This window comes from Halichoerus grypus, chromosome 6 (assembly GCF_964656455.1).
Source record: "Halichoerus grypus chromosome 6, mHalGry1.hap1.1, whole genome shotgun sequence".
NCBI classification, from domain to species: domain Eukaryota; kingdom Metazoa; phylum Chordata; class Mammalia; order Carnivora; family Phocidae; genus Halichoerus; species Halichoerus grypus.
Window position 1 is genome coordinate 178,521,798 of NC_135717.1, and position 24,515 is coordinate 178,546,312.

The 24,515-nt window shown below is 59.5% G+C and overlaps 2 protein-coding genes across 4 annotated transcripts in view; both read right to left on the bottom strand.

Moving 5' to 3' along the window:
• TTLL8 (tubulin tyrosine ligase like 8) overlaps nt 1-1,003 on the bottom strand; it is a 39,175-nt gene extending 38,172 nt beyond the window's left edge. The window contains exon 1 of the mRNA XM_078074133.1: nt 897-1,003. Coding sequence (XP_077930259.1) covers nt 897-963 — 67 coding nt within the window. The 5' untranslated portion in view covers nt 964-1,003. The remainder of the gene's footprint in view (nt 1-896) is intronic.
• A 1,683-nt stretch (nt 1,004-2,686) lies between these two features.
• Nucleotides 2,687-23,979, bottom strand: MLC1 (modulator of VRAC current 1). Of its 3 annotated transcripts, none has more exons than XM_036113763.2 (11): nt 23,561-23,978; nt 22,156-22,245; nt 21,072-21,125; nt 19,677-19,778; nt 13,456-13,554; nt 12,992-13,063; nt 12,065-12,181; nt 9,860-9,916; nt 9,187-9,309; nt 5,677-5,826; nt 2,687-4,536 (listed from the first exon to the last, which is right to left on the bottom strand). In XM_036113763.2, exons 1-11 carry the CDS (start codon nt 23,738-23,740, stop codon nt 4,462-4,464), a joined length of 1,119 nt encoding a protein of 372 aa, XP_035969656.1. In that variant the 5' UTR covers nt 23,741-23,978; the 3' UTR covers nt 2,687-4,461. The 3 variants fall into 3 exon arrangements, with proteins under 3 accessions (XP_035969656.1, XP_035969655.1, XP_035969658.1); XM_036113762.2 differs by having other exon boundaries at nt 5,677-5,829; XM_036113765.2 differs by lacking the exons at nt 2,687-4,536; nt 5,677-5,826 and adding an exon at nt 5,968-8,076 and having other exon boundaries at nt 23,561-23,979.
• Nucleotides 23,980-24,515: the final 536 nt, after the last annotated feature.

Here is a 24,515-nt window from a genome sequence, read left to right on the forward strand (position 1 = left end):
TTCTAAAGGAAAACATAGGATACCGTTTTCTGGACAATGGGGTAGATATAGATTTCCTAGTAAGACTCAAAAAGCATTAACTATAGAAGAAAAAATTGACTATTAAACTTCCTTACAACTAAGAAGTTGATTTTCAAAAGGAATCATTAAGTGGCTGAAAACACCAGCCATGGACCAGAGGTATTTATAATACATCTAACTGACAAAGAACTGGTCTCCGTCCAGAAGAGACAAAGAATTCCTACCACTTAATAAGGAAGAACCCACAACCCAGTTTAATAACGGCCAAAAGACTGGAACAGATACTCCACAAAGAGCCCCAGAAGGGAAAGTAAAATGGAAACCACAGTGAGGCGGCCCCCACACCCACCCAATGCCCAGAATGAACAGGACGATGCCCACTGCTGGCCTGGATGTGGAGCAGCTGAGACTCTTACCCGCGCGGGAACATAAAGCTGAACAGGAGCCTACCCTGGACCCAGTGAGCTCGCTCTTAGGTATTTACCAACGAGAATGCGCGCCCTGGCAAAAAGGCAAGTGCACGGATTTACTCAGATCTAGGAGAGGGCTCGCCAGGACTTCCCCGGACAGCGCCTTAACCTGAGCATCTGACTTCGCACCACTTTCCCAAGTTGAGCTCTGAAGTCGACCAGCTTGGTGGGCAGAAAGGTGGAGGGCAGGGGGCTGGAGGATGCGGGGGGGGGGGGGGAGTCCGGAGAAGAGCGGGCCCAAGCACAAGCTCCGCGGCCAGGGTCCCCGACCGCCCCGGCGGGCCTTCATGCCCCTGGACGTCCTGAGTCAACCCCGGGCCCTGCGCCTCGCGTCTGAGCCGCTTGCCCCCACCCCGTTCGCGCCCCGAACCGCGAGCGGCCAGAAGGTGGGCGAAGAAGACTGACTGTTCTCTTCTCTCGGGTCTCCTTCCAGTGAAGCGGACGGGAGCCCCTTCCTTTCTCCCGGCTCCATCCCGGCCTCCGGCAGCTCACCCTTCCTCGCGCCTGCTTGCGCCCCTGCAAGGAGAGGGGGCGTCGGCGAGGGCTCGCGGCCGGAGGGCATCCCTGCGGGGCGGGGCAGGTCGGTGCCGGGGCTCTGAAGCCAGGTTGAGGGGAGGGCAGGTGTAGGGTCTCGGGGCAGGTCTGGGGGGAGAGGGGCAAGTCTAGGTTTGTAGGGGTAGGTCCGGGCTTCCGAGGACGGGGGTGGGCAAGGCTAGAGCGCCAACGGGAGTGGGAGGGCGGGCGGAGGGGGTGGGACTAAGGTCTGGGCTCCCGAGAGCAGCGTGGAGAGGTGAAGGGGTGAGCGTTCCAAGGAAGAGTGGTCCTGGGGTTCCGAGCAGGACGTCTAGAATCCTGGGGCGAGGGGAGGGGGGTCTGGAGTCCCGGGACGGGGGAGGGCGCGTCAGGGATTCCCGAGGGCTCAAGCAGGGCGGGGCACAGGTCCTGTCTGGCATCCGCAGGGGCACAGGTCCGGGGCTCCGAGGCGAGGGGGCCAGTGCTCACCCGGGATCGGCCCCGTGGCGCGCGCTGCGCCCCCGCGCCCCGCCGCGCCGCCGGGTGTCCAGCGGTCGCCCGGGGCAACGGGCCGGGGCTGCGCGGCGCATTGTGCAAGCCCCGCCCGCGGGGGGCGCGGGGCGCTGGGCCTAGGGGTCGCGGCGCGACGGCCAACGCGGGGCGTGGGGCTGCGCGGGCGCGCGGGCGGCGGGGAGCGTCGGGAGCGGCTGCGGCGGGGCCGACGGCGCGCGTGGGGCGCGGATCCCCGGGGGCCGCCGTCGGTGGTGTTAGCGCTGGGCCCGGGGCCGGGGCTGCTGTCCGAGGCGCGGGGGCCGGGGCGCTGGGCCATGGTGTCCTCGGGAAGCAGTGGGCGCGTCGCCTCCGCCCGGGTCACGCGGTCACCAGGCCCAGGGCTGTTGGGAGTCACACAGACCCACCCTGGCAGTCAGAGGCCCCCAAGTCATAAAGAGCCAAGAGTCACAATCGGCCCCCGACCCCACCCCAGGCCTCCCTCCGACCCTCACTCCTGGTGCCCCCCAGCGGCCGGGCTAGGGGAGCAGAGACGGAGAGCGCAGTCCCTGGGGTGGTGATGCCAGGCGGGAGCTGTGCACTGGGTGTCCCCTCGTGGGCCGTGGGCAATCAGGGCGAGCGGGGCAGCTTTACCGTCCCACGGAGGAACCCGAGGTGGCCTTGGTGTCTCTGGGGTCATTCATGGGGGCCTGTGCCACCACCCCGCGAGTTCCAGGTGCACCCAGGGTTCCACGCCAGCCAAAGTCCCTGAGCCCTTTGCGTCCTTCTTCCTCCCTGCCTCTTTGTGGAGGGAGGGGAGCGTAGGAAAGACCCACCCATCCTATTAATGCCTTTGCTCCCAGTAAATTTTGGAAACCTATTATCTTTATTTGGTTTTAAATCATCTTTATTTTGCACTTAACTTCCCAAGATAACCCAAAAGTGAGGTTCTGCTCTCACTCTGCATTAGCTGGGGGGGGGGGGGGGGCAGTTTCCCTGGGCAGGGAGGGGTCTTTGTGCCCCTTTCCAGTCTTCACTAGCAAGCGCTCACCAGTCCCCACCTCCACGTGGCCTCACATAAATCACAAAATAAAGGATGGCCCTCACCTCCACCAGCCCTCCTGTGCTTTACCTCTCTTTTTCAGAACCTGGGCAAAGAGATCCCTGAGAGACCCAAAATGAAAGAGGCCGCATTTACATGTTAGCGTTTATTGCTCAGGAGATACTAAACAACATCAGACGAAAATGAAAGTGGACAGACAGAATTATAAATGTCTAAAACCCCACTTGCCTGGGTTTCTCAAGCTCTCTGAAATAAAGTACAAGCCAGTGCTAAGCCCCCAGGCGTCTAATTCCGTCTCTAAGACTCAGACTTTCTGTCCCCAGGACATCAGCATGGCCTATGCTACTTCTCTGGCTCCCGTCCCAGGCTGCTGAGCAGATCCCCCTGGCCTCCCAGCGCGGAGGCCGCAGGAAGGGGAGGGGACCTGGACTGCGGCAGGGGGCGTGCACGTGTGGGTGAACAGGCTATCACTGCCATTCGGAGGACAGTCCCCCTCTCCCGTGTCTCACCTGCTTCCCTCCTGTTTCAAAATGACCCAGCTCGTCATGAGTGCTCGTGAATACGGGCAGCCAGTCACTTGGGCTCAGAAATGAGAAACCAGGGAGGACCCTGGAATCCACACCTAGGTCTACACCCAGCCAGCCCCAGGCAGCCCTCACTAATGGGCTACCTCAGCTCAGCAAAGAGCAAACGTAGGCACCTTTCAGCAGCGCAGAGCGCTGCCCGCTCCTTTTACAGGGAGAAGAGGTGGGTAGCCTTGTGAATGAAAGCACCAAGACAGTTCCTGGAACACTTTCAGAAGGTGCTCCCAGCTCACTGGGGATTTATCAGCGCCCGTATCAATTGGGAAAAGCTAACTGTGCTTCCAGAAATTCGGGTATACTCGGGGACGAGGAGATGGCACACAAACTAATTTTGGGCCATGACTTTAACTAAAGCAGATGTTATTCTCACACCCACCCTGTCTCTGCTGTTGGGCAGGGGGCAGTGACAGACGGAGGAGACCCCCGGCCTGGGCCTGACCTCAGGTGAGTAAGGTTAGGAAATGGACTGGGCTGGAGCCTGCATGGAGACGACCCTGTGAGGGTTCCAGGGGCATCCGTCTGGTATCTTGAGCATGGTAATGGGAGTGGAGGCAGAACCCATGACAGGAGGGAGGGACCCACCGCACCCGCATCACCAAGGCCAATGGGACCGGGAAATGGAGCCCAGCTTTTCCAAGCCTTGGACGTGGCCCCACCACAAAGAACACCGAGCTGTGGCAGTGGCTAGGGCCACGCTAGCGTAGAAAGCCCCTGGTGCAAGTGCAGACGGCCAGTGCTGATGCGGGTCTCTGCACACCGGGCAGGACAGGCACCAGCACCACGGAGCAGGCAGGGTCCTTCCGGAATGACCGGGTCAGGTACCGAGAGAGGGCCGGCATCTGGGCACGTGGGCTTCACAGAGGGACAGCTGTGGGTGTGGGGCTGCCGTGTGCCCAGAGCCCTGGGGACGAGGGGCCCCCTGGCTGCGGGGACACGACAGGAACATACAGCTGTGCTCTCTTGTCAGAAGCAGTGCTGGGCTCTCGTCCAGGCGCATCTCAGGAGAGAAACTCCGTAAGACCCGTGTGGGGCTGTCTGCTCAACGGGAACAGGCCAGGGAAGCCGGCCAGGGGCTGGAGGAGCAGAAGGGGGCTGTCCACACATCCGAGCCCACATATCAGCCCGAGAGGGTCTGGCTCCGCACGAGCCCGGCCTCACCTGCAGGCCCCACTGCTTGCGAGGTGGTGCCTCGGGAGCCAGGAACCGGCAGACTGGTAAGCAGAATTAAACTACTCTATGAAAACACCACTTGCAGCCTGGCCTGGTTAGATGGTGGTAGCCAGGCCGGGCCTGCTTCTGCCTCGGTCTCCCTGCCCCACGCTCACTGCGCCATCTGCACCACGACAGCCCTCCACGCTTTCTCCTTGTCGAACTCCTTCAGGGGGCTTCTGGACACCTGTGGCCAAACAGGCAGAGTGTCATTTCTCCTGCCCCCGCCCCCACCCCCACCCCGCGGCAGCAGGCAGGCAGGAACCTGTTAGCTTGAGAGCTTTTCTCAGCCTGTGACAGCATAGGAAACAGCCCTGGACTCCTGGGAGGGGGCACACGGACGTCCCTGCCCCTCTGCCACCCACGTCCCCCCAGGAATGCAGCCTGGACAGGGGTGGGCTCTGGGGTAGGTGGGGGGCTGCCATGAGCCTCTGCCTGACCGCTGAGGACACGGGGGCTGCATCCCAGCAGCAGACAGAGAAGCATCTGCATACAGTAGGTGCCCAATAAATACTCCCCGACAGGGCAAGGATAGACACCACGGGGCGGGGTGAGGGCCTCCAAGCTCTTCCTGGGGGCAGGGGACCGGCGCCCCCACACAGAAGGGGCCTGTCAGCCAGGGAAGGAGAAGGCTTGAGGCCAAGGTCCCCACACAGGAACGGGGAGGCCAGCTGCTGGGCCCTGAGCCTCTGGACCTGCTCTTCTGGAACCCGGTGGGAGGTCTCATTCACCAGACTCAGCGCATTGCTGTCCCCACCCAGAACCAGGTGGGTCTCCTACAGGGCCTGGGGGAAACGCCGACCCGCGGGAGACCAGCCGTCACCGGTAAAAACAAGGAGAGGACACCGTCTGCAGATCTCAGGGAAGGAAGGCAGGCATGGGACAGGACGGAGAGGCCGGGGCTGCTGAGCAAGGGCCGACGGCGGGAGCAGGGTCGCGCTCGCACAAAGGCCCTGGAGGACCCTGCAGCCCCGGGGCCTCCCTAGTCCACAGCTATAAACACCTCTGGGGGGCAGCTCATGGGGAGCACACTGACCCCCAGCCTTCCAGCTGTGGGGGGCAGAGTATGGTGCAGGTGGCCTTGGGCCCGACAGAGGGGCTGGCCAGGGGTCACTGATGCCACACCTGTAGAGGGCTGGGTCGCCCCCCCCCCCCGAGAGGGGCCAGGGAAGGAACTTCTGTGGCCTGTGTGGGTCCTGAGCAACTTCTCATCCACGTCTGTAGGAGTGAAACTGAAGGCGTTCAGTCCATGCTCCTTTCAGGAATGGATCTGTACGTGGGGCCACCCCACCAGCGCAGGGCGGTCATGGCGCCCAAGGCCACTCACCTCCCCCCCTGGGCGCTCCTGGCGGCCGGTGTGCGTGGCGTCCCAGGACGCGCCCAGCTTGAAGCGCACGCACTGGACGACGGTGCCCGTGTTGAGGCCGGCCTGCAGCAGCAGCTCCAGCATGAGCAGCAGTGGGAGCACATCGTAGGGCTGCTGGCGAGAAGCGGGCGCTGAGCCGGGCGGCCTGCGGGGCTTCAGCACCGGCCGCGTGGGACAGGCCGCCCTCCAGCCGAGGGGCGCGACGCAGGCAGCGCCCCGGGCCCTGCGGCCTCCCGAGAGCACTCGGCTGAGTTGTGGGAATCGGTGCCGGCTACGCGCACGTCCGCTCGTAGTCGAGGGAGTCGAGAAAATCGATTCTGCTCTAAGTTCTGTTGTCCTGGGTTTAACAGATAACATGAAAACGGCCCGAAACAGCCACCAACAGAGCCCCGTGTGGTGACAGAGGGTGTCCACGTGGGGTGAAGCGACCAGGCGCGTGTGAGCAGTCTGCCCCGCGGCCCCTGGGCAGAAGCACACGGACGGCAGCCGCAGATTCTCCCGGAGCGGAGGCGGGTGGCTGCTGGAGGGAAGGGGTCTGGGGAGCGCCTGGCGCCCGCGCGGGTGATGGGAAAGCAGGCGGAGCCCCCTCCCCTTCGGCTGAGACACAAAGCAACCAAATGTTAACACAAAACTCCAGCTCCGTACAGTGTCACTGTGGAAACAGCTCTCCTCAAGTTAAGGTACAAATTTAACTACAAGCCCAGTTTAAGGAAAAAAGTGCTTTCTGCCGCCAGGCAACCTGAAAACGTACACAGAAAAACAAACATGCAACAAAAGTGAGGTAACCCTGAGAAGCAGTGACAGGTAATTGGGCAAGCAGCGGCCAGCTGGTGAAGCCACCCGGCAAACGTCCACGACCAGAACAGGGCGGCACCAGACTACGTGTGAGACGTCGGGCGCAGAAATGCGCCCCGACAGGGACAGAAGCTCAGCTGTCATCAGGGCAGCATCTCAGACGGGGGCGGAGAAGGTGGGCGTTCCAGTCAACGGAAAGGCCGGCTGCCTCGTGCTCTGGGGCAAACTCCTGCCGGACGCAAGCACTAGCCTTTCCCATCACCACGGAAAATCCAGAAGCAATCAAGCAAGATACTGACAAACTTAACGACATAAACAAACAGAAACTTCCTCGGGGCGAAAATCACAGCTGCCCCGCGGAGGGCTCCCAAATCCTGGTCGAGCTCCAAGCCCCTGGAAAGTGGGCAGGGCACAGAAGCGAGTCCACCGGGAACGAGGGGTCAGCACCGCCAGGCGCAGTCCACGGCCACTCGTGTCCAGAGAGACGCCACGGCAGCCACACTGGGTGCGCGGCCTCGCCCGCATGACAAAACCGTGTGGCAAGCCTCCGTGCCAGGCTGTGGATGAGGCCAGCGCTGGGCGGGAACACAGGACCTCCTGTGAGGGGGACTCGTCACCATCTAACAGAACTACAGTCATGTCCACCCTCTGACCGGCAGTCCCTCTCCGAGCTCACATCCTAACGACGCACCGCACAGACCCAAAACCTCCTGTGAGCACTGAGTTGTTCCTCTCAGCAGATGGCTGGGAGCGGCCCATCCCCGCCCCGACGTCATCGTGCGCACGCGTCATGAAGACACGGGAGAGCTCCCAGCCTGGGTGGTACAGACAGAAAAGGTTACATTTGAGCACTTTTCCAACACACAGCCACGCCCACAAAAGGGGTTACTTCATCGAGCAAGCGAGGCCACCTCCTAAGTGGGGCCGAGGAGGCTGCAGGCTTTCTCGCAGGGGTGCTGCCGCTGGTGGCCCTGGTGATGGGCCTGCGAGCATTTTACGTGTGTTATAAGATAAAACAGTAAACACGTTCAATGTTATCAGGAAACAAGATTTTTGGAGAAAGAGAAAAGGGATACAAATATAAAATAACACAAGTTAACAAAACCCAAGTACATACATTTTGAATTCAGGATCTTTAAAATCTAGATTTCTCAGCTCTGTCCACTGAAGAGGCTTAGAAGCAATGATGCCCCAGCATGAATGAGCGCACAGAGCCCCCAGGTCCTGACTTGTGTGTATGGTCCCCTCTGACAGGGCCTGGGATCGCCAGGGGCAGGGGGCAGGACGAGGTGACTGCGAGCAGGGGCTCCCTCTGGCCATGGCTGGGCTAGCTCGGGCACCGGAGAAAAATGGCTGCAGCACCGTACAAATAATGAAAGCCCGTGTGTCCTCGGTGGCACTCAGAAGGAAAGGGCACCACCGGTCACACCGCGTGCCAGCTCATTGGGGACGCAGGACACGAGAGCCAGGCATCCGTCACCTTTCTTCACCCCTCAGTGTAAAACAACGGCTCGGGCAAGGCCAGCCGCCAGGGCCAAGCCCATGCGAGGTGCTGGGACGCAGCATCTGCAGGTCACACAGCGGTCACGGTTATTTCCTTCCTGCGAGAGCCCCACCCCCCCACCCAGCACACCGGCAGCTGCTGCCAAACCAGGCGGGAGGTGACCACATGTGGTCCTGACCCCACTCCCACTGGCACCATGGGAAACAGATCCACACGTGGGACCTTCTCCCAGACACGTGGCCTGGACCCCAAAACGTCAGTGTCACGGGGGAAGAGGTGGGGACTGTGCTGAATCGAGAGACTTGAGGGCAAGTTGTGGCCCTCGGCTGGGCCCTGCTCCGAAAGCTTCGGCCATGAGGCACGCTCTTGGGACGGTCCGTGCGCAGGCTGAAGGCGACACTGCGTGGGGCCGTGGGGAGTCGGAAGCAGCCCCCTGGGAAACGCTGAAGTGTTTACGGGGAAGGGTCCCGTGGTTGGACACCTGCCACTCCCTTTCAGAGGCTTCCCAGAAGCGACACGCATGTGTGCTCCCAGCCGTCAGTGTAAACATGCGTGTACAAACAACACGTAAACTGCTGGGGAATCTTGGTGTTTACTGCAGGATTCTTTCCGTTTTTCTGTATATTTGAAAGTTCTCATGATAAACATTTGGGAGCAAATACCACACGTACGGGTAACAAGGCAAGGTATCTAAGCGATAAGCCTAGTGCCGTGTGTCTGAGCCCGCGGAGAGACTCTAGAAAAGTCCTAGTTATAGGAGTGTTCATATGTGAAAAGGCTCTCAATTCTCCTCAAATTTATCTATAAACCTAACAGGATTCCAACAGAAATCCCAACAAGGTTGTCATACGCCGAGATGAAGAGTAGATTCTACAGCGAGCCTGGAGGCCCCACGAGCACCGAGAGGAAGGGGTGTCCAGGCGGGCTGTGAGACCGGGCAGAATAGCCCACGCTTAGAAAAAGAGGCAGCCTGCGCGGAGCAGGGCTGGGGCGTCACGGGCAAGAGAGCGGAGCACAGACCCCTGGCTGCCAGAGGGAAGAAGGCAGGTGCAGCTCAGGCCACAGGCGGGAGCGGCTCCGGCAGGTCGGACGCTCGGCCGGGCCACCCGTCCTGGGCGACTCCTCCCCCGGGCAGCGACACCACGTCCACACGGAGTTCCCAGGACACATACCTCGATGGCCGGCGGGTAATCTTTGAAGAGCTCCAGGATTCTCATGATGCTGAACGACAGGTACCCAGAGGCAGTGAACAGCAGCGGGGACGTGAGGCTGCAGATGGCGATCAGCACCTCCACCTGATGGAAGCAGACGCGAGCTCTGTTCCAGCCGGCCCGCCGGGCCTGGCAGCCGCGGCCTACACCGGCGCCGCTCCACATCTGCGTCTGGGTTCTGCCTGAGGCTCCCGTGAACCCCAAGCGCGGCTTGTGTCCCGCGAGTTCCCCCAACTTCTACACAAGTATCCCCTCTGTGGGGAGGGTGACGCGCGCAGATGGCCTCTCCCCGCCGCCCTCGCCAAACCCCGCGCCCGTCGGACAACGGTGCCGGCTGGTCCGGGGCGCACGGCACCCGGGTGCTGCAGAGTACGAATGCGGGGCGATCGGGCTGACTGAGCAGCTGTCCCTGTCAGCCAGTGGACCGCCTGACAGGACGCGGGGACGCAGGCTGAGGCTGGCGGGCCGCGTCCCCCTCCCTTTGCTGCGTCCCAGGACTCTCTCCTGACTCTCCACCTGTTTCCACAGGCAGTCCGCCCTCGTTTAACGGCTGTGGGGCTGTGGCTGGGGGCGCGAGCCCGTCACGTGGCAGCCGGGAAGGGGGCCGGGCACCTGAGGACAGGGCCTCACTCACCAGGCACTTGCTGGGATACTCGGCTGTGACGTGACTGGCAATGGCACTCGGAAAACACTAGGAGGAAAGAAAACACGCCTCAGAGGGGATGGCTGAGGAGGTCAGCTCCGGCACGGGCTCTCCTCTTTCGAGGGGCGGCATCCTCGGGGCCAGTGGGGCTGGGACGGGTCGGGCGGAAGCGAGGTGGCCTCCCCGAGGCTGCAGAGAAGCTGGAGGAGCCGCCCCAGGATCGCTCCACCGGCCGAGATGGGCCGCCTGCCCTCCGCAGCTGTGCGCGCGCCGGCTGAGACGGAGGCGTTCTCCGGGACCCCTCAACCAGCACCCACCGGGGAACTTTCACACGGATTCCACAGCGCTGCCCGTGTCCAGAGCCTCCCGATTGCCCCGATAATGTCCTGTCATAGGCGCTCTTTGTTCCTGGCTTGGGACGCAATCAGTGACCCTGGTTTGCGTTTAGAGTCTCCTTGACCAGAGACCCTCGTCCTCCGGCCGACGCGGGGGTTTCTGAAGAGCACAGCAGCGGGCTGCAGAGTGGCCTCGGCCGGGTCGACTCAGGGAGCCCCGGGACCAGCCACCACACTGACCCTGCCCCCCTGCACAGCACCCCTGCCCCTTTGCAGCTGACACAGGTCTGCTGCGTCCTACTGGACGGGACTGGTTTACTCTCACGCAATCCCGGTCACGCAATCCCAGCACAGAGAAGCACGGCAGGAGGACGCGTCCTTCCCGAGGAGCCCGGTGCTGGCCCGCTCAGCCCGCTGAACCCGCGGCCCCAAGTGTGTCCGAGCTCTACTTGCCCAGCCACACGCCCGCACAGGAAACGACCATGCCCTGCGTGGGAGCGGCTCGGACCCCTGGACACGGAGGGCTCGGGCTGAGGCTGGGCGGGACACGGTAGGCTCCGCAGAGGGAGGACTGAGAGGGGAGCAGCACTCTGAAGGTGCCGGCGTGGGCACGACAGGGGAGCCCTGTGGGGCCGGGGCGTGGGCATGGCTCAGGGGTGGGTGGGCCGGGCCACCAGCCTGCTCCTCTAAGGAGCGTAGGGGCGGAGGTGTTCCAACAAGCTCTCTGGCTGGAAGCAGGGGGCACTGTGGGTGCGGAGCAGACAGTTAGGAAGAGCCTCGGTGGCCCCAACAAGCCAAGAGTGGGGCTCAGGTTTGCTGGTGGCTCCTCCAGCCCCAGGCCCCGGACTGGCAGGAGACCAGCCGTGGCGGCGGGCTGTTCCCACACACACAGCCCGCCCAGGGACGCTGCAGGGACAGGCTCTCAGCCAGGCCCCAAGCCCTGGACCGCTGCCTGGTCTACGACTGGCCTCTCCCATTCCCGGACCACCCCTGGATCCTTTCCTCTCCATGCGCCCCCCCCCCCCGCCCCTGGCCAGTTCTTCCACAGCTGGGGAGAAGGCCCAGGGAGGCCACGTCCTCTGTGATGTGTGGTCACCGAGCATGTCAACGGGGCTGCTCAGGCGAGTCTCTTCTCCACCACCGTTAGGGGGGTGTTAGGTCTCTGTGCTCAATAGCCCGAGGCTGTAATCCCAGGTCCTCCCAGGTAACACACGCAGCTGTGCTCCAGGCCGGGGCAGACCCGAGGCACGCTCTCCTCTCCGCAAGCCCCACTGTGTACCAGCAACCAGTGGCCAGGTGCGTGGCTCCGGCCATGTCCTCTCTCTCCCCGGGCTCCAGTCCTCGGGGAGCATGGCGGCTGGTTCCCAGGGCTCAGCGAGGTTGGGCACAGGTGCCCACGGTGTTGCTCTGAGCCCTGGGACGCAGCAGGAGTCCAGCCCCGGCGTCTGGAGGAGACACCAGTCCCGGCCTTCCTGCGGCTGAATGCACAGGCTGTCTGGCAGCACCAGGAAGAAGAGCACGAGGACGAGGCTAGGGATGCTCACTGCGTCCTGTCCGCTCACACGGGATGGCCCTGGACAGCAGCGTGGGACAAACCAGCCCCTCCTGCAGGGACGCGCTGAGCAGCCCTGGGGTGACCACGCCTGGGAGCACGGGGCCTGTCACATGACGGTGGGACTGCGGGCGTGCAGGGTCGATCTCAACTGTTCCACGTGGCGGTGAGGAGCCCACACCTGCCAAGGCTGCCTGTGGCCACAAATGGGAGGTGCTGGGCATTTCAGTTCAACACTGAGCAACGTTAACTTCGGGAAGCGACGACAGAATTGCTCATCAGACGATGAGGCCCCCAGGGTGTACTCACGGCCACTAAGATCCAAAAGAACGTCACTGAGAGGTGCGGCCCTGAGACAGCGTCATCCACGTTCAGAGCGATGACCCCACCCAGGACGGCAGAGACACCGGCAATCACCTCGATGACCTGGGGGGCAGAGCAGCAGGCGGGGTCACGCAGGGAAGGCGTGTCATGTGCGGCAGGTGGACAGGGGGCGTGAAGAGACTGTTCCAAGAGCTCAGGGCAAAGGAGCCAACATGTTGAAATGCTGACAATAACCTCTACGAGAACATCGAAAAATGCCTAGTTTCCAATTCAAAATTAGTGGGAAAAGGGAAAAAGCAGAAGGAGGGACGACGCTCCCACCAATTCAAAGGCAGGCAGGAAAGGCGGCAGAAGGCAAAGAAGCTAGAAAACAGAGACGTGGCAAAACTCAGTATAAACGTGGCAGTGCGGTGACGCAGGCCCCATGTGAGGGTCTGCGTCCACGAAGCCACACAGAGGGTGGCAGTCCCGGGCTGCTGACAGAAGCGCCCCCAAACACAAGCAGAGCTGAGCGTCGGGGCAGGAAGACACAGCCCGCGGGCCCAACCGCTGACCCAGTCAACACAGACTTTACGGCCAGCACCTGCAGCAGATGCAGGGTCGCTAAGCGACGCGAGAACGAAACTTGTACGTGTCTGGGGACACGGCTCCAAATCCCAGCCAAAAGCTCCAGAGCCAAAGCAGAAACGAGGAACGCCATGCTCAGAGTGGGGGGTTATCAGAACAAGTCTGGGAATACAGGCAACCAGAGAGGGTGGCCACGTCACCTACCCTTCCAACCAGGACCCTCCTGGCAGGAAGAGGGTGAACTTAAGGACTCCCTGGGGACACAGGGTCACTCAGGATGCTGTGTCATCACGGACCTCCCCCATGTAAAGGAAAATAACAGGCAGAGAGGAAAGATTATCTTACTGAGTAGGACTTCAGGACCCGGGCAGGAAATGCCACTTCATACAGAATGTTGGTGCTATCCGGCATGGGACCCTGAAAGGAAACAACACGTTTGGTCTGGTGACTTCGCAGGTGCCGCGGGGGGGCGGGGGTGCACCCCAGGTGAGCTGCCGCCCCTGCTCTCGGCACCAGCTGGCTGTGCTCTGAGTTCAGATGTTCTCCCTGCCTGTGAAAACGGGATTAACCGCTGCAGTCCTGGTGCTCAAGGTGACACGCTCAGCGGACTTGGACTCTCCATGGGAAACGCTGGGCTCTGGACCAGAATCACACGATGGGGAGGTCGTGTTGCATCTTCCACTTTGCCTCCCTGAGGCCATGAGCCTGGTGACTCCCTGGAGATGTGGGGCTGCATGGGGTGCCCTGGGGCAGCCTACCCTCCTGCGGACCCGTGCTCTGTGCCCCACGCAGCGCAGGGCTGGACCCACCTTCTGCTTACAATGCACCTCGCTCGACCGTGCTGAGATGATCACCGTGGCCGCCATGAAAAGCTCCAACAGAAGGAGCAGAATCAGATTAAAATTTATCTGCCAAAAGAGAACACATATGTCTATGAAACAGGCTCTTTTCACTTTTATTCTGTAAATGTAGACAATCCCACGGACAGGTTTAGAAGTCTGTTCAAAGCTCTGGGCAGCTTTTCCTGTCAAAGGCCAGATGCTAGGCCCAGGGGCCTCACACCCCCTCTGACTCTGAGTCTCTCTCTAAACCATTCTTAGCCCAAAGGCTGGCTTTGGCCATTGAGCTGTAGTCTGCTGATCCCTGATCTAAACCTTCCTTAGTGGTTTGCCCCTCCTGGGTATTTAAAGATACAAAAACTTAAGTTCATATCAGTGAGCCTTTACACAGCTCTATGTATAATTGCCAAAAACTGAAGAGACCGGGGCCTTGGGGGTGGTAGAACTGTTCCATATCTTGATTGTGTTGGCAATTATAGGAATCTATACCTCTGTTAATAACCATAGAACAAAATGCTAAAAAAAAAGAAAAAAAAAGTTAATTTAACTGTAGGGTATGCAAACCAGCCGACCCAGAGCCCCGGCCCACCACCCCCTCTGTGGGGCTCCCACCCTCGGGGCCTCCCTCACCTGCTCCCACCACCCAGGGCAGGTGCCCGACAACCAGGGGAGCCCGGGAACCCGTGGTCGGTATTCACGCAGGCCATTCCTAAGCCTGTTCACCTGCCTTGTCCGTTCCTTCCTGCGGAAACCACAGGAATGGCTCCTGCCCTCGTCCCCCTCCCGCTCTGCCTGCTGGTGCTTCCCCCAGCGGCCCCCAGCCTGGGCACAGCGTGCCCCCTCCTCCTGGGGGCTGTGAGTGATAAGCTATCTTCCCGATGGCGGCTGTCTCCTGGTCGCAGGCCTCAGCACACCTGAGTGATAATAAAACCTACGTTTAAAATCAGATGAAATTAATATGTTTGATCTACAGAACCCTACATGCAAAATAAAACAGGGAACGTTTGTTCTTTTATAGTATTTGGTGGAACGCTAACAAAAAACTGACCATCTATTAAGCCACAAAATAAAGCTTGGTAAATTCCAAAGAAACTACACTACAGCTTGTGCGTTCTGACCATAACAATAACATCAGAAAACACCAACAAATGGAAGACTTTAAAAAATAATCCCATGGACTGTTTCATCAGGTTCCTGGCAAGAAGCCCAGGGACAGCCACAAGGAGGGACTGGAGGAAGTTCAACCAGAGGAGCCGGAACCACGGGAAACCTACCAGGGTGGCGCGACCAGTGAGGACCCGGGAGGGAGGGAGTGGCCGTGAGAGGGACCCAGCCCCCATCCCACCACACTGCGGAGGGCTCGGACACACTAACCACTCGCTAATGTCCTGTCTCCCTCTGTCACGGGCACACGTGCCACCTCCCTGGCACAGACAGGGAGGCAGCGCATGGGAAGTGGGTCTGGAGGGGCAAAGCAGGAAACGTGCAAACACCTAGAACCAAACAAGGATGAAATGCTACGTGTCAAATCTGGGATGCAGCTAAGCCGGAGATGCAGCTAATCTGGGCTGCCAGCTCACCACGGACACAGCACACCGAGCCCCCCGCCAGCTGACCCAGAAGCAGCCCTGGAGACACGGGAATGACGGCCACCAGTAAACAGAACAGCAGCCACAAACAAACCAAAGAAGAGCTCGTTCTTTGCGAAGATTAATAAGGTAGATATAATAAAGACATAAATGGAATTCTGGAACAAAAATGAGAAATTCTAGATAGCACACATAAAATAGTGAGCAATTTACAAGCTACTACATGCTCATAATTTTGAAAAACTGCATGATATGGAGAAATTTTTGATCAAAAGAGAAAAGCCAAACTTTGGCACAAGAAGAAACAGAACTTCGATGCTAATAATGACGTCCTCCCTCGGCAACGGCTCTGGGGGGAGACTCTACAGGTAAGTTCTACCCAACCTTCAAGAAGCCGTTTGCCCTATCACGTTGTTCCTCAACACGGAAGAGATCAGTGCTGCCTAGTTTACTTTATGGCCCAGTGGCAGAAGGAAACCTAGGCCCATCTCACCAGGTGATGCAGAAATCCTAAACACAGTACCAGCTATATATCTGAATATCTACAAAAACACCGTTGTCATCAGGGGAGGTTTATTCCAGGAAAGAAAGGCTCAACACCAGAAAAATCTATCCATCTAATAAATAAACTAAGCAAGGAAAGATCATCTTACATATGCAAAATTAAACTATTAAACTTCAACTCCTGTTTATATTTTTAAAATGGAAAAACTCATGGTAAACCAGCACTTAAAGAAAACATTATTAACTTGGCGAGAGTTACACATCAAAACTATAACAGAGACTCTTTGGATGCAACTCATGTGGGGTCAGGAATAAGACAGAGACGCCCCACTCTTTCCTGCCACAGCTCCACAGAAAGAAAGAGCCAGCCGGCGGGAGGACTGAGGGGATGCTCGCAGGTGACGTGCTCACCTGCACAGAAAAACCCATACAACCCACAAAAACTGTGAAGAATAAGAGAGTTCAGCAAAGTTTCCAGACACAAAATCAACTGATGAAAGACCCTTCTTATTTAAAAACTGGTACCATTTGGCTCAGTCGTTAAGCGTCTGCCTTCGGCTCGGGTCATGATCCCAGGGTCCTGGGATCGAGCCCCGCATCGGGCTCCCTGCTCCGCGGGAGGTCTGCTTCTCCCTCTCCCACTCCCCCTGCTTGTGTTCCCTCTCTCACTGTCTCTCTCTCTGTCAAATAAATAAATAAAATCTTTAAAAAAATAAAAAATAAAAATTGGTACTGTTTGAACATTCACCTAAGTGAATATTCAGCAGCAAAGGTCAATCTCTTGGCTGATTATGTGGGACGCTGTTGCTTGGGGAACCTGGGGAGGGGCACACGGGAACTCTCCTACTATTTGTGCAAATTATTTTGAGTCTTAAAATATTTCAAAATAAAGAAAAAAATTAACTCAATCCCCTGTTCCTATACTCCAATAATCCATCTGAAAATATCATTTAAGAAATAAGACACCCTACTAGCAACAAAATCTGTAAATGATGTAGGGATTACTTGACCAAGAATACACAAAACACTGAGGCCCTAAGACAGGACCCGGAAGATGACCTGAATACATGGAGGGACCACGGAGCCTCTTGCCCAGGATGATTAACATAACAAAGATGTTACTTGTCACAAAATTATTTTATAAACTTAAAATGATCATAATGCAATCCCAGGTGCAGCTGTGGAGGAACTCGATAAACCTGTTGTGAAGTATCCTTGAAGTCCGAGAGCTTGGCTTTGAAGGACGGGGAGGGGAGCGTGCCCCACGGACAGACAGGGCAGGGCGCAAGTCCTGGGCTCGAGGAGAGAAGGACAACCTCAATTTACCGATTTCCCAGTGGGCCGAGGGCGAGACCGGGCAGCTGTCGGGCAGGAAGCTCAGGAGGTCAGCAGAGAACCAGGTGCTCAGGAGCAGCGGGGATGAGACCAGGGAAGAGAAGTAACAAGCAGCTGCCACTGGGGAGCTCCCTGGGGCACAGCAGACCATTGGTGATGCCAGTCGCAGGGCAGCTCATGGGATCTGAGAAGCCTGAGCAGGCAGGGAGGGCAAGGGCCGGGCCGCTCCTGTGCACGCGCAGGCAGAGCATGCTCCTTGGAGTAGGAGACCCCACAGAAACGCGTGGACATGCCCCACTCACGGCAGCCGAGCCACCTGGATCCACCCCTGAAGAATGCTGGGGAGACGGTGCCCCACCGAGGACACGGCGCAGACTCACAGGGAGCTGGATGGGGGACGGCGGGGAACAGATGGGCTCTCCTGCATACACCGTGTGGGGACATCAAGATGTGCTCACCCAGGGCCCGGCGCAGCAGGGACGAGGCCTGTGGGAGCCCCAGTCATCATGTCCCTCCCGTGGCTTCCTATTTCTGCGTGTGTCTGTGTGTGCACACATGTGTGCCCCTGTGTCTGTGTGTGCCCGTGTGCGTGCGTACGTGTGTGCGCACGTGTATGCGCACGTGTATGTGTGCGTGCGCATGCATGTGTGTGCACACGTGTGCTTGTGTGTGCACGTGTATGTGTGCATATGTGTGTGCGCATGTGTCTGTGTGCCCGTGTGCGTGCATACGTGTGCACACGTGTATGTGTGCGTGCGCATGCATGTGTGTGCGCACGTGTGTTTGTGTGTGCACGTGTGTGTGCCTGTGTGCGCACGTGTGTGCGCACGTATCTGCGTGTGCCATGTGCGTGTGTACGTGTTTGCGTGTGCATGCACTTGTGTGTGCATGTGTGCACACGCACGTGTATATGTGTGTGCATGCACGAGTGCGTATTCATGCACGTGTGTGCGTGTGTGCGTGTGTACACACACACGCACACACGCATCCCCAGACACTGACGGTTCAGGCGTTAGAGCACGTGTCCTCAGTACCACGAACAGCACTTGCAGTGCGCTGTGGCTTGACCCTCACGTGCCAGGAGCCCCCCGAGGGCCTGGTTACCCGTGATTCCTGTGCGCTGGCCGGGCTGGGGCGGCGACTGGAGTTCCAGCTCCAGGACGGGCGGCATCGCAGCCACTGGCCACACTGGAGCAGAAGGCTGGGTGGCGTGGGGCTCTCCGCCTCCATCTACCCAGTCTGTGTATTTGGGGGCACTGTCCAGGGAACGGACACCAAGTTTCTGTTTAGGTTCGGGGTTTTGGGCACCAGACCCATGGCTGCCAGAGCCACGCTTCCTGGCCGAGTGCGCACACGTTTCCCTGGGGTCTGCACTGTCGGGGGGGTGTGCACAGAGTCCCCGTGTGTGTGCTCCTCAACATACCGGCAGACGCCAGACTGTTTCCAAAGGGCATGAGAGTCGTCCCAGATGGGAGGCAGGCTCCTTCTGCCTTCCATGGCTTCTGCCCTGCGATGCTGGAGACGGCATCTCCCTGTGGTTTCCTTGACCCCCTCTGACTGCAGCAAGGCTGAGTGCCTCCAGCCACCCGGGGCACTGTGCTTTCCTCCTTCGCCCATGGATCCACAGCGGGAGCGCCCCACATGCCCTGGGAGGGGTCCCCCTTGCAGCATGAGCTCCTGTGTCTGTCCTGGCCGGGCTCCAGCAGCACCAGCAAGTCCCACATCCAGGGCTGCAGTCTGCACGTGTGGGGCTGGTCCGGGCCGGCCCGGGCGGCGGGGGCTCCCCTGCCTTCTGGGGACGGCTGTTTAAGAAATCCTGGTTGTGGGGTGAGTCCCCAGGTGCTGTCCAGGGGGCTGCCGTCCCTGGCCCTTGGTCACGATACGTGCTGGGTCCTGCCACCATCGAGAGGCGCCCCCACACGCACCTAGTGGGACTGATTTAATGAAGACGCCCTGGTTCTCAGTAAGACTTTATGATTATGATTCTCGACAGATCAGCCTCGCAAACCTTCTGATTTATTCCCAGGAACTTCACATTTATCTCTGTAAAATGATTTCTGTATTTAAATTACTTTTCCAAAATGTTCTGTTGCTGGCCCAATTGTTGTACGCTGATTTTCACGCCCAGCGACCTTGCTACGTGCGCTGAATTTAAGGTAAAGTCAGCCGGAATGCCCTCGTCTGCAGATAATGGTGACAGGAGTGTCCCTCCCAGGTCCAGGGGAGCGTGTTCATGTTTCTGCCTCAGGGGCATGGCTGACACTTCCTCAGGCCCACCCCATCCTCTTCCTGACCTTGAGAGAAAGGAGTTCAACATTTCCCATAAAACAAGGCTTTTCTGTTTGTTTTTTTGAGGTATCTCTGATGAGTCCTCTTTCGTAGGAGACTCTTCTCTTCTGGTATCATCGCTTAAATGGGAAGGTTTTTCCACTTTTCTTAGCTGTACACAAAGTAACAGTGCACCCTCCAATCAACAGCATCACAGATTTGATGAAATACGTGGTAAAAAAGACATTCAAGATGTTATCGACAAATCCATCCACTAGAATCGATGCAACAATCAAGTAAAGACCACTCTCAAAAGCATAAATAAAATTCTCAAAACTTGCTGGACTCCAGAGCTAGGATGCTCGTGTACCTACCATGTGACTACTGCACATTTCCAACCCAGCGACAGCACCCTCTCAGGCCCAGACTCAGCGGGACCAGAGCCCCCAGCACCCGTGGCAGCAGGAAGACCCACGGCCCCACCCAGGGACTCACATCTATGGCTGAGGGGTTCACCACCAGTTTGCACCCAAACCAGATCAAGCAGGTAGTGGTGATGGCGAACGTGGACACAAACAGGATCTGAAAGTTAGGGATCTGGAAAACAAGACAGGGGTCACTCTTTTTTGCATAACTAAAAAATTAAAGGTATCGTTGAACCAAATTCCAGGTCATTAATTAAAAAATCCCAAGAATATGACACATAAGAATGCGCGATGGGCGGGGGGGGGCGTCTGGGTGGCTCAGTAGTAAAGCATCTGACTCTGGATTTCGGCTCAGGTCGTGATCTCAGGGTCATGGGATCGAGCCCCACACTCAGCGGGGAGTCTGCTTGAGATCCTCCCTTGCCCTCTGCCCCTCCACCCTCCATGCTTGCACTCTCTCTCTCTCTCCATAAAATAAATCAATAAAACTTTAAAAACAACAACACAACTAGCCAGGGAGGATTCCCTGCAGCCCCTCGGGGTCGGGGGAGGGTACAGGAAGCCCTGTTGTGGGGGGCACAGGGGCTGCCAGCCGCAGAGGTGCACCCTTCCATGTGCATGTGCGCAAACACACGCGTGCACACACATGTACATGCACATACACGCTCTCACACACATTCACACGCGCACACATGTACATGCACATACACACACGCGCACACGTGTACATGCACACACTCACACGCGCACACGCGTACATGCACATACACACTCACATGCACACACGCACACATGTACATGCACATACACACTCACACATGCACGAGCGCGCACGTGTACATGCACACACATGCACACGCGCACACATGTACATGCACATACACACTCACACATGCGCACGCGCACACATGTACATGCACACACTCACACATGCACGCGTGCGCACATGTACATGCGCACACTCACATGCACACACGCACACACGCACACGTGTACATGCACACACTCACACATGCGCACACGTGTACATGCACATACACACTCACACATGCACACGTGCACGCGTGTACATGCACTCACACATGCACACGTGTACACGCACACACGTGTACATGCACACACATATGCACATGCACACACATGTGCGCGCACACATGTACATGCACACACACAAGCACATGCGTGCGCGCGCATGTACATACACGCTTTCACACACATGTGCATGCGCGCACGTGTACATGCACATACACACTCTCACCCACATGCATGCACACGCGCACACATGTACGTGCACATACATGCGCTCACACATGCACACGCACACACGGGTGGGTGCCCGTCAGCCCCGCAGCGGCCTGGCCTGCTTCCCCAGCCCACGGCCTGGCTCGTCCCGCCCTCGGAGGCTCCCCCATAGCCGCGCTGCGGCCCCCACACCTGCAGAGACTGCACGGAGGCCGGGACTCACCGCACTGATGTTTCTCCGTGAAACAGCGAAGCTCACGATTGCTGAGGGAAGGCACTGAAAGGAAACCAGAGCTCCGTGAGCCAGCGGCGAGCCACCTGGCGTCCCTACCTGCAGTGCTTACGCTTCCGGAATGACCCAAGACCTGTTGGCCAAACGAGGGCCGCCCGCCGGCAGGCACAGGGCTGCTGCCAGCAATGGAAGGTCTCATGCCTTTCAAAATGATTTATTCTGGAAAAACTTTAATTTTTCTGAAGAGATGAAACGGGCTGAACGCACTTAGAGCCGGACTGTCGCCTCTACCGACTGCATAAGAGTGAGTTTGTCTTAGCTTGAGAATTACCCCAAGAGGGAAACGCATCTGTGTGTGAATAAGTGGAAATGTTCTGGAGTCCCAGAGCCCCGAGGAGGTTCTTGTTGGAGACCCTGCAGTTGATCCCCACAGAAGTGGAAGACGAGAAAAAAGGCAAGAGTGAGGGCAAGCGTGGGGTGTCAGGGCAGTGGGGAGGTGCAGGGAAGGGCACCAGCCTGGGCGTCGTGGGCCGTGCCAGGTGTCACCCCTGCGGGCACCAGGACCCCCACAGACCCCTCGAGCTATGGGGACAGAGCCTGCAAGGGTGGAGGGGAACCGGTGGGGCACGTGGCTTGTCTCCCCGGCCTGTCACTTGGAGGGTGAAGGGCACCACCAAGGATTTTGCTGTAATGTCCAGCCTAGGTCAGTGCTGCCCGGGAGCATCTGGGCCAGACATCACTGGGACCCCCAAGAACGGCCACTCCAGTGGTGACAAAGGGCCACCTAGAAGGCTCCAGAGAGAACAGCAGGGGATGGGTCAAATTCTTTCAAGGAGCTTTGTCCTAAGGGAGCAGAGACCAGGCGCCCTGCCAGCTCACGGGCAGCACGCAGCTGCTGGAAACTCAAGGGCCGTTTCCCACCCGGGGTCTGTGGCAAGAAACTCAGACGTGCATCAAATCTTACCTGAAACTAAAGTCAGCAAGTGATAGCAACACACAAATCTCAGAGCAAAGAACTCAAATGCACAACCTCAAATCCCGGTACTGAAAGGTGCGACCGAGGAGCGATGCTTACCGACCCCGCGGCACAGCGTAAGTAATCCATTTCCAAGGGAAACACGTTTCCCAAATAGAGCGAAAACCCTGAAGTCACAAGCAGACAGCTCTGCAAAACAGCAACACAGTTCAGGTGACCACTCGGGCATGCCGGGACATCAGGCGCTCGACGAGTCCTCTGACTACCACGTAACAGAACGATGCCAACGTGGACGCCGAGATCCCGCCACACCTGACTCCCCCCACTCTTTCCCCCGCAGGGTCAGACTAAGGGCCTCCACATGTATTTGGGGGAGGGAGGGAGAGGCCTCTGTGGAAAGTTCAAGCAAGAAATGGCGCTTCTCCCCAGAACACACCCTCACCCCAACACGTGCAATTTCAGGAGCCTTAGCATCCCCACCCTCAGGGCCAGGCTCGGAGGCTGGGAGACAACTCCGTCCTGTGCTTTCTGCAAAGCTAATCCAAGCGGATGGCCGGGAAATGACTGCAGGGCCGAGGGCCTCCCGTCTGTGAGGGGCACCCAGGCCTCATGTCAGGCCTGGGACGTGGGAACACTGTCGAGGGCGAGGCTCTGGGTCTGGGCCGGGGGTCGTGTGTGCCCCCCTGTGATGGGAGCACAGGGGCTGGGGGCCTGGGGAACAAGGGAGACCACGAGACACACCTACGTGAGGCGGGGATGAGCAGCATTATGCGCCTTGGCCACCGGCGGCTGTGGCCAGTGCACAGAGTCCAGGGCCCGGGGGGTCGGGAGGAGGGGCTTCCTCTGCACCCCGGGCCGCTGGGGGTTCCAGTCTCAGTGGGACGGGGTCACAGCTCAGGGGAAGCCCAGTGTGGAGGGAGGGCCCTGCCTGGATCCTAGCTCTCAGCCCTGGCCACACAGAGCCCTGGGGTCCGGCCTGGAGAGAGGTGTGTCCGGTGGCCCAGCCCCAGGTGAGCCTGCTCTCGGGCCGAAATGACTCCTTCAGTGGTCAGGTGCCCACCCAAGCACGTCTGAAGGGAAAGGTCCCCGACCCCAAGCCTGCGTCCTCGGCCCGGGGGCTTCCTCCTGCTGCGGGCCCGGCTTCCCGCCTCGGAGACCCTGACCCACTCTCCAGTCTGCCAGAGGCCTGCCCTCAGGGCACAGCCCCTCCTCCCATCTGTGCAGCGCAACTCCAGCCCCCCAGGGGCACAACCCATGACCCCGCAGAGGGGCAGCACGGCCCTGGGCTGTCCCGAGCCTGGTGGAACACGGAGCAGCCCCGAGGCTGCGGGACACACTCCTGAGCTGAATCCCGAGCACACGCGCCCAGTAAGCACAGGAGCAGCCCCGAGGCTCCCCAGAAGCAGAGGCAGCCCCGGAGCCGCGCTCTCCCAGGCCGCGTGGACTCCCAGGGGCCGGCTCGCCGCGGCCGTCGCCTCCCCGGTCCCGGCCAGGAGCTGCTCACCCCCATCAACACGGAGAGGACCCAGGTCCTGGGGCTGAGGCACGGGGGCAGCCTCGTGGTCAGCGGGAGGTCGCTGGGCTTGGCGTCGGGGGCGTAGCTGCCGGCCTCGGGCCTGCCCCGCTCCAGGGTGGGCATGCGGTCGTAGCCGAGCTCCTCCGCGCACTGCTCCTCCCGCGTCATGGCGCCCGGGCCCCAGACACTGGCATCGGAGGCCCCGGGACAGCACCGCCGGCGGCTCGGGGTCCCCTCGGCTGCGCTCACGCCCCAGCAACGAAAGAATCGTTCATCCGGGACCACGCCGAGCCGAGCCTGGTGAAAGGAGGTGGTTTCCAGAACAGGAAATACCCTCCACACCAAATGCCGCACACCTGAAGGAAGCAAGAAGCCCCCCAGTCCTCTCCCAGGAACACGAGCCGAGCCGCCGGCAGCGCCCCCACCCGCGGCCGCCACGGCGCCTCGCTCCCGGCCCCACGCCTGCCCGGATCCCACACGCTCAGCCGCCCCGGGTGCGCACGGACCCCGGGGCGCAAGCGGCGCACACGCCTGGTGCAGCCCGCGCTTACCTCGGCGCCGGCGTCTGGGCTCCGCGGACTCCGCGCTTTGGGCTTCCAGCCGCGGCTATTCTGAGAGGAACAAAAGCCCGGCAGAGCCGCCCCGGAGCCGGGCCGAGGAGCGCCGCTTCCCGAATTTCAATGAGGCCCAGAGTTTCTGGGGTGGTTGTGTAAGCGCGGCGCCCCCGCCCCGGCCCCGCTCGGCGGGTCTCGGTCTGGCGGGCGTCACGGCAGAGCAGCGTCCCTCCCCGAGCTCGGAACCGGGGGCGGGGGGCGCTTGGAACAGCTTCTTGTTCGCGACCTTGGAATACACGCTCTCAGGCGGCTGGCCCCCGCTCCGGGACCCCAGAGGAAGGCCCCCTTCGCGAGGGCGCACACACGGGCACACCCCACGCGGCCGGCGT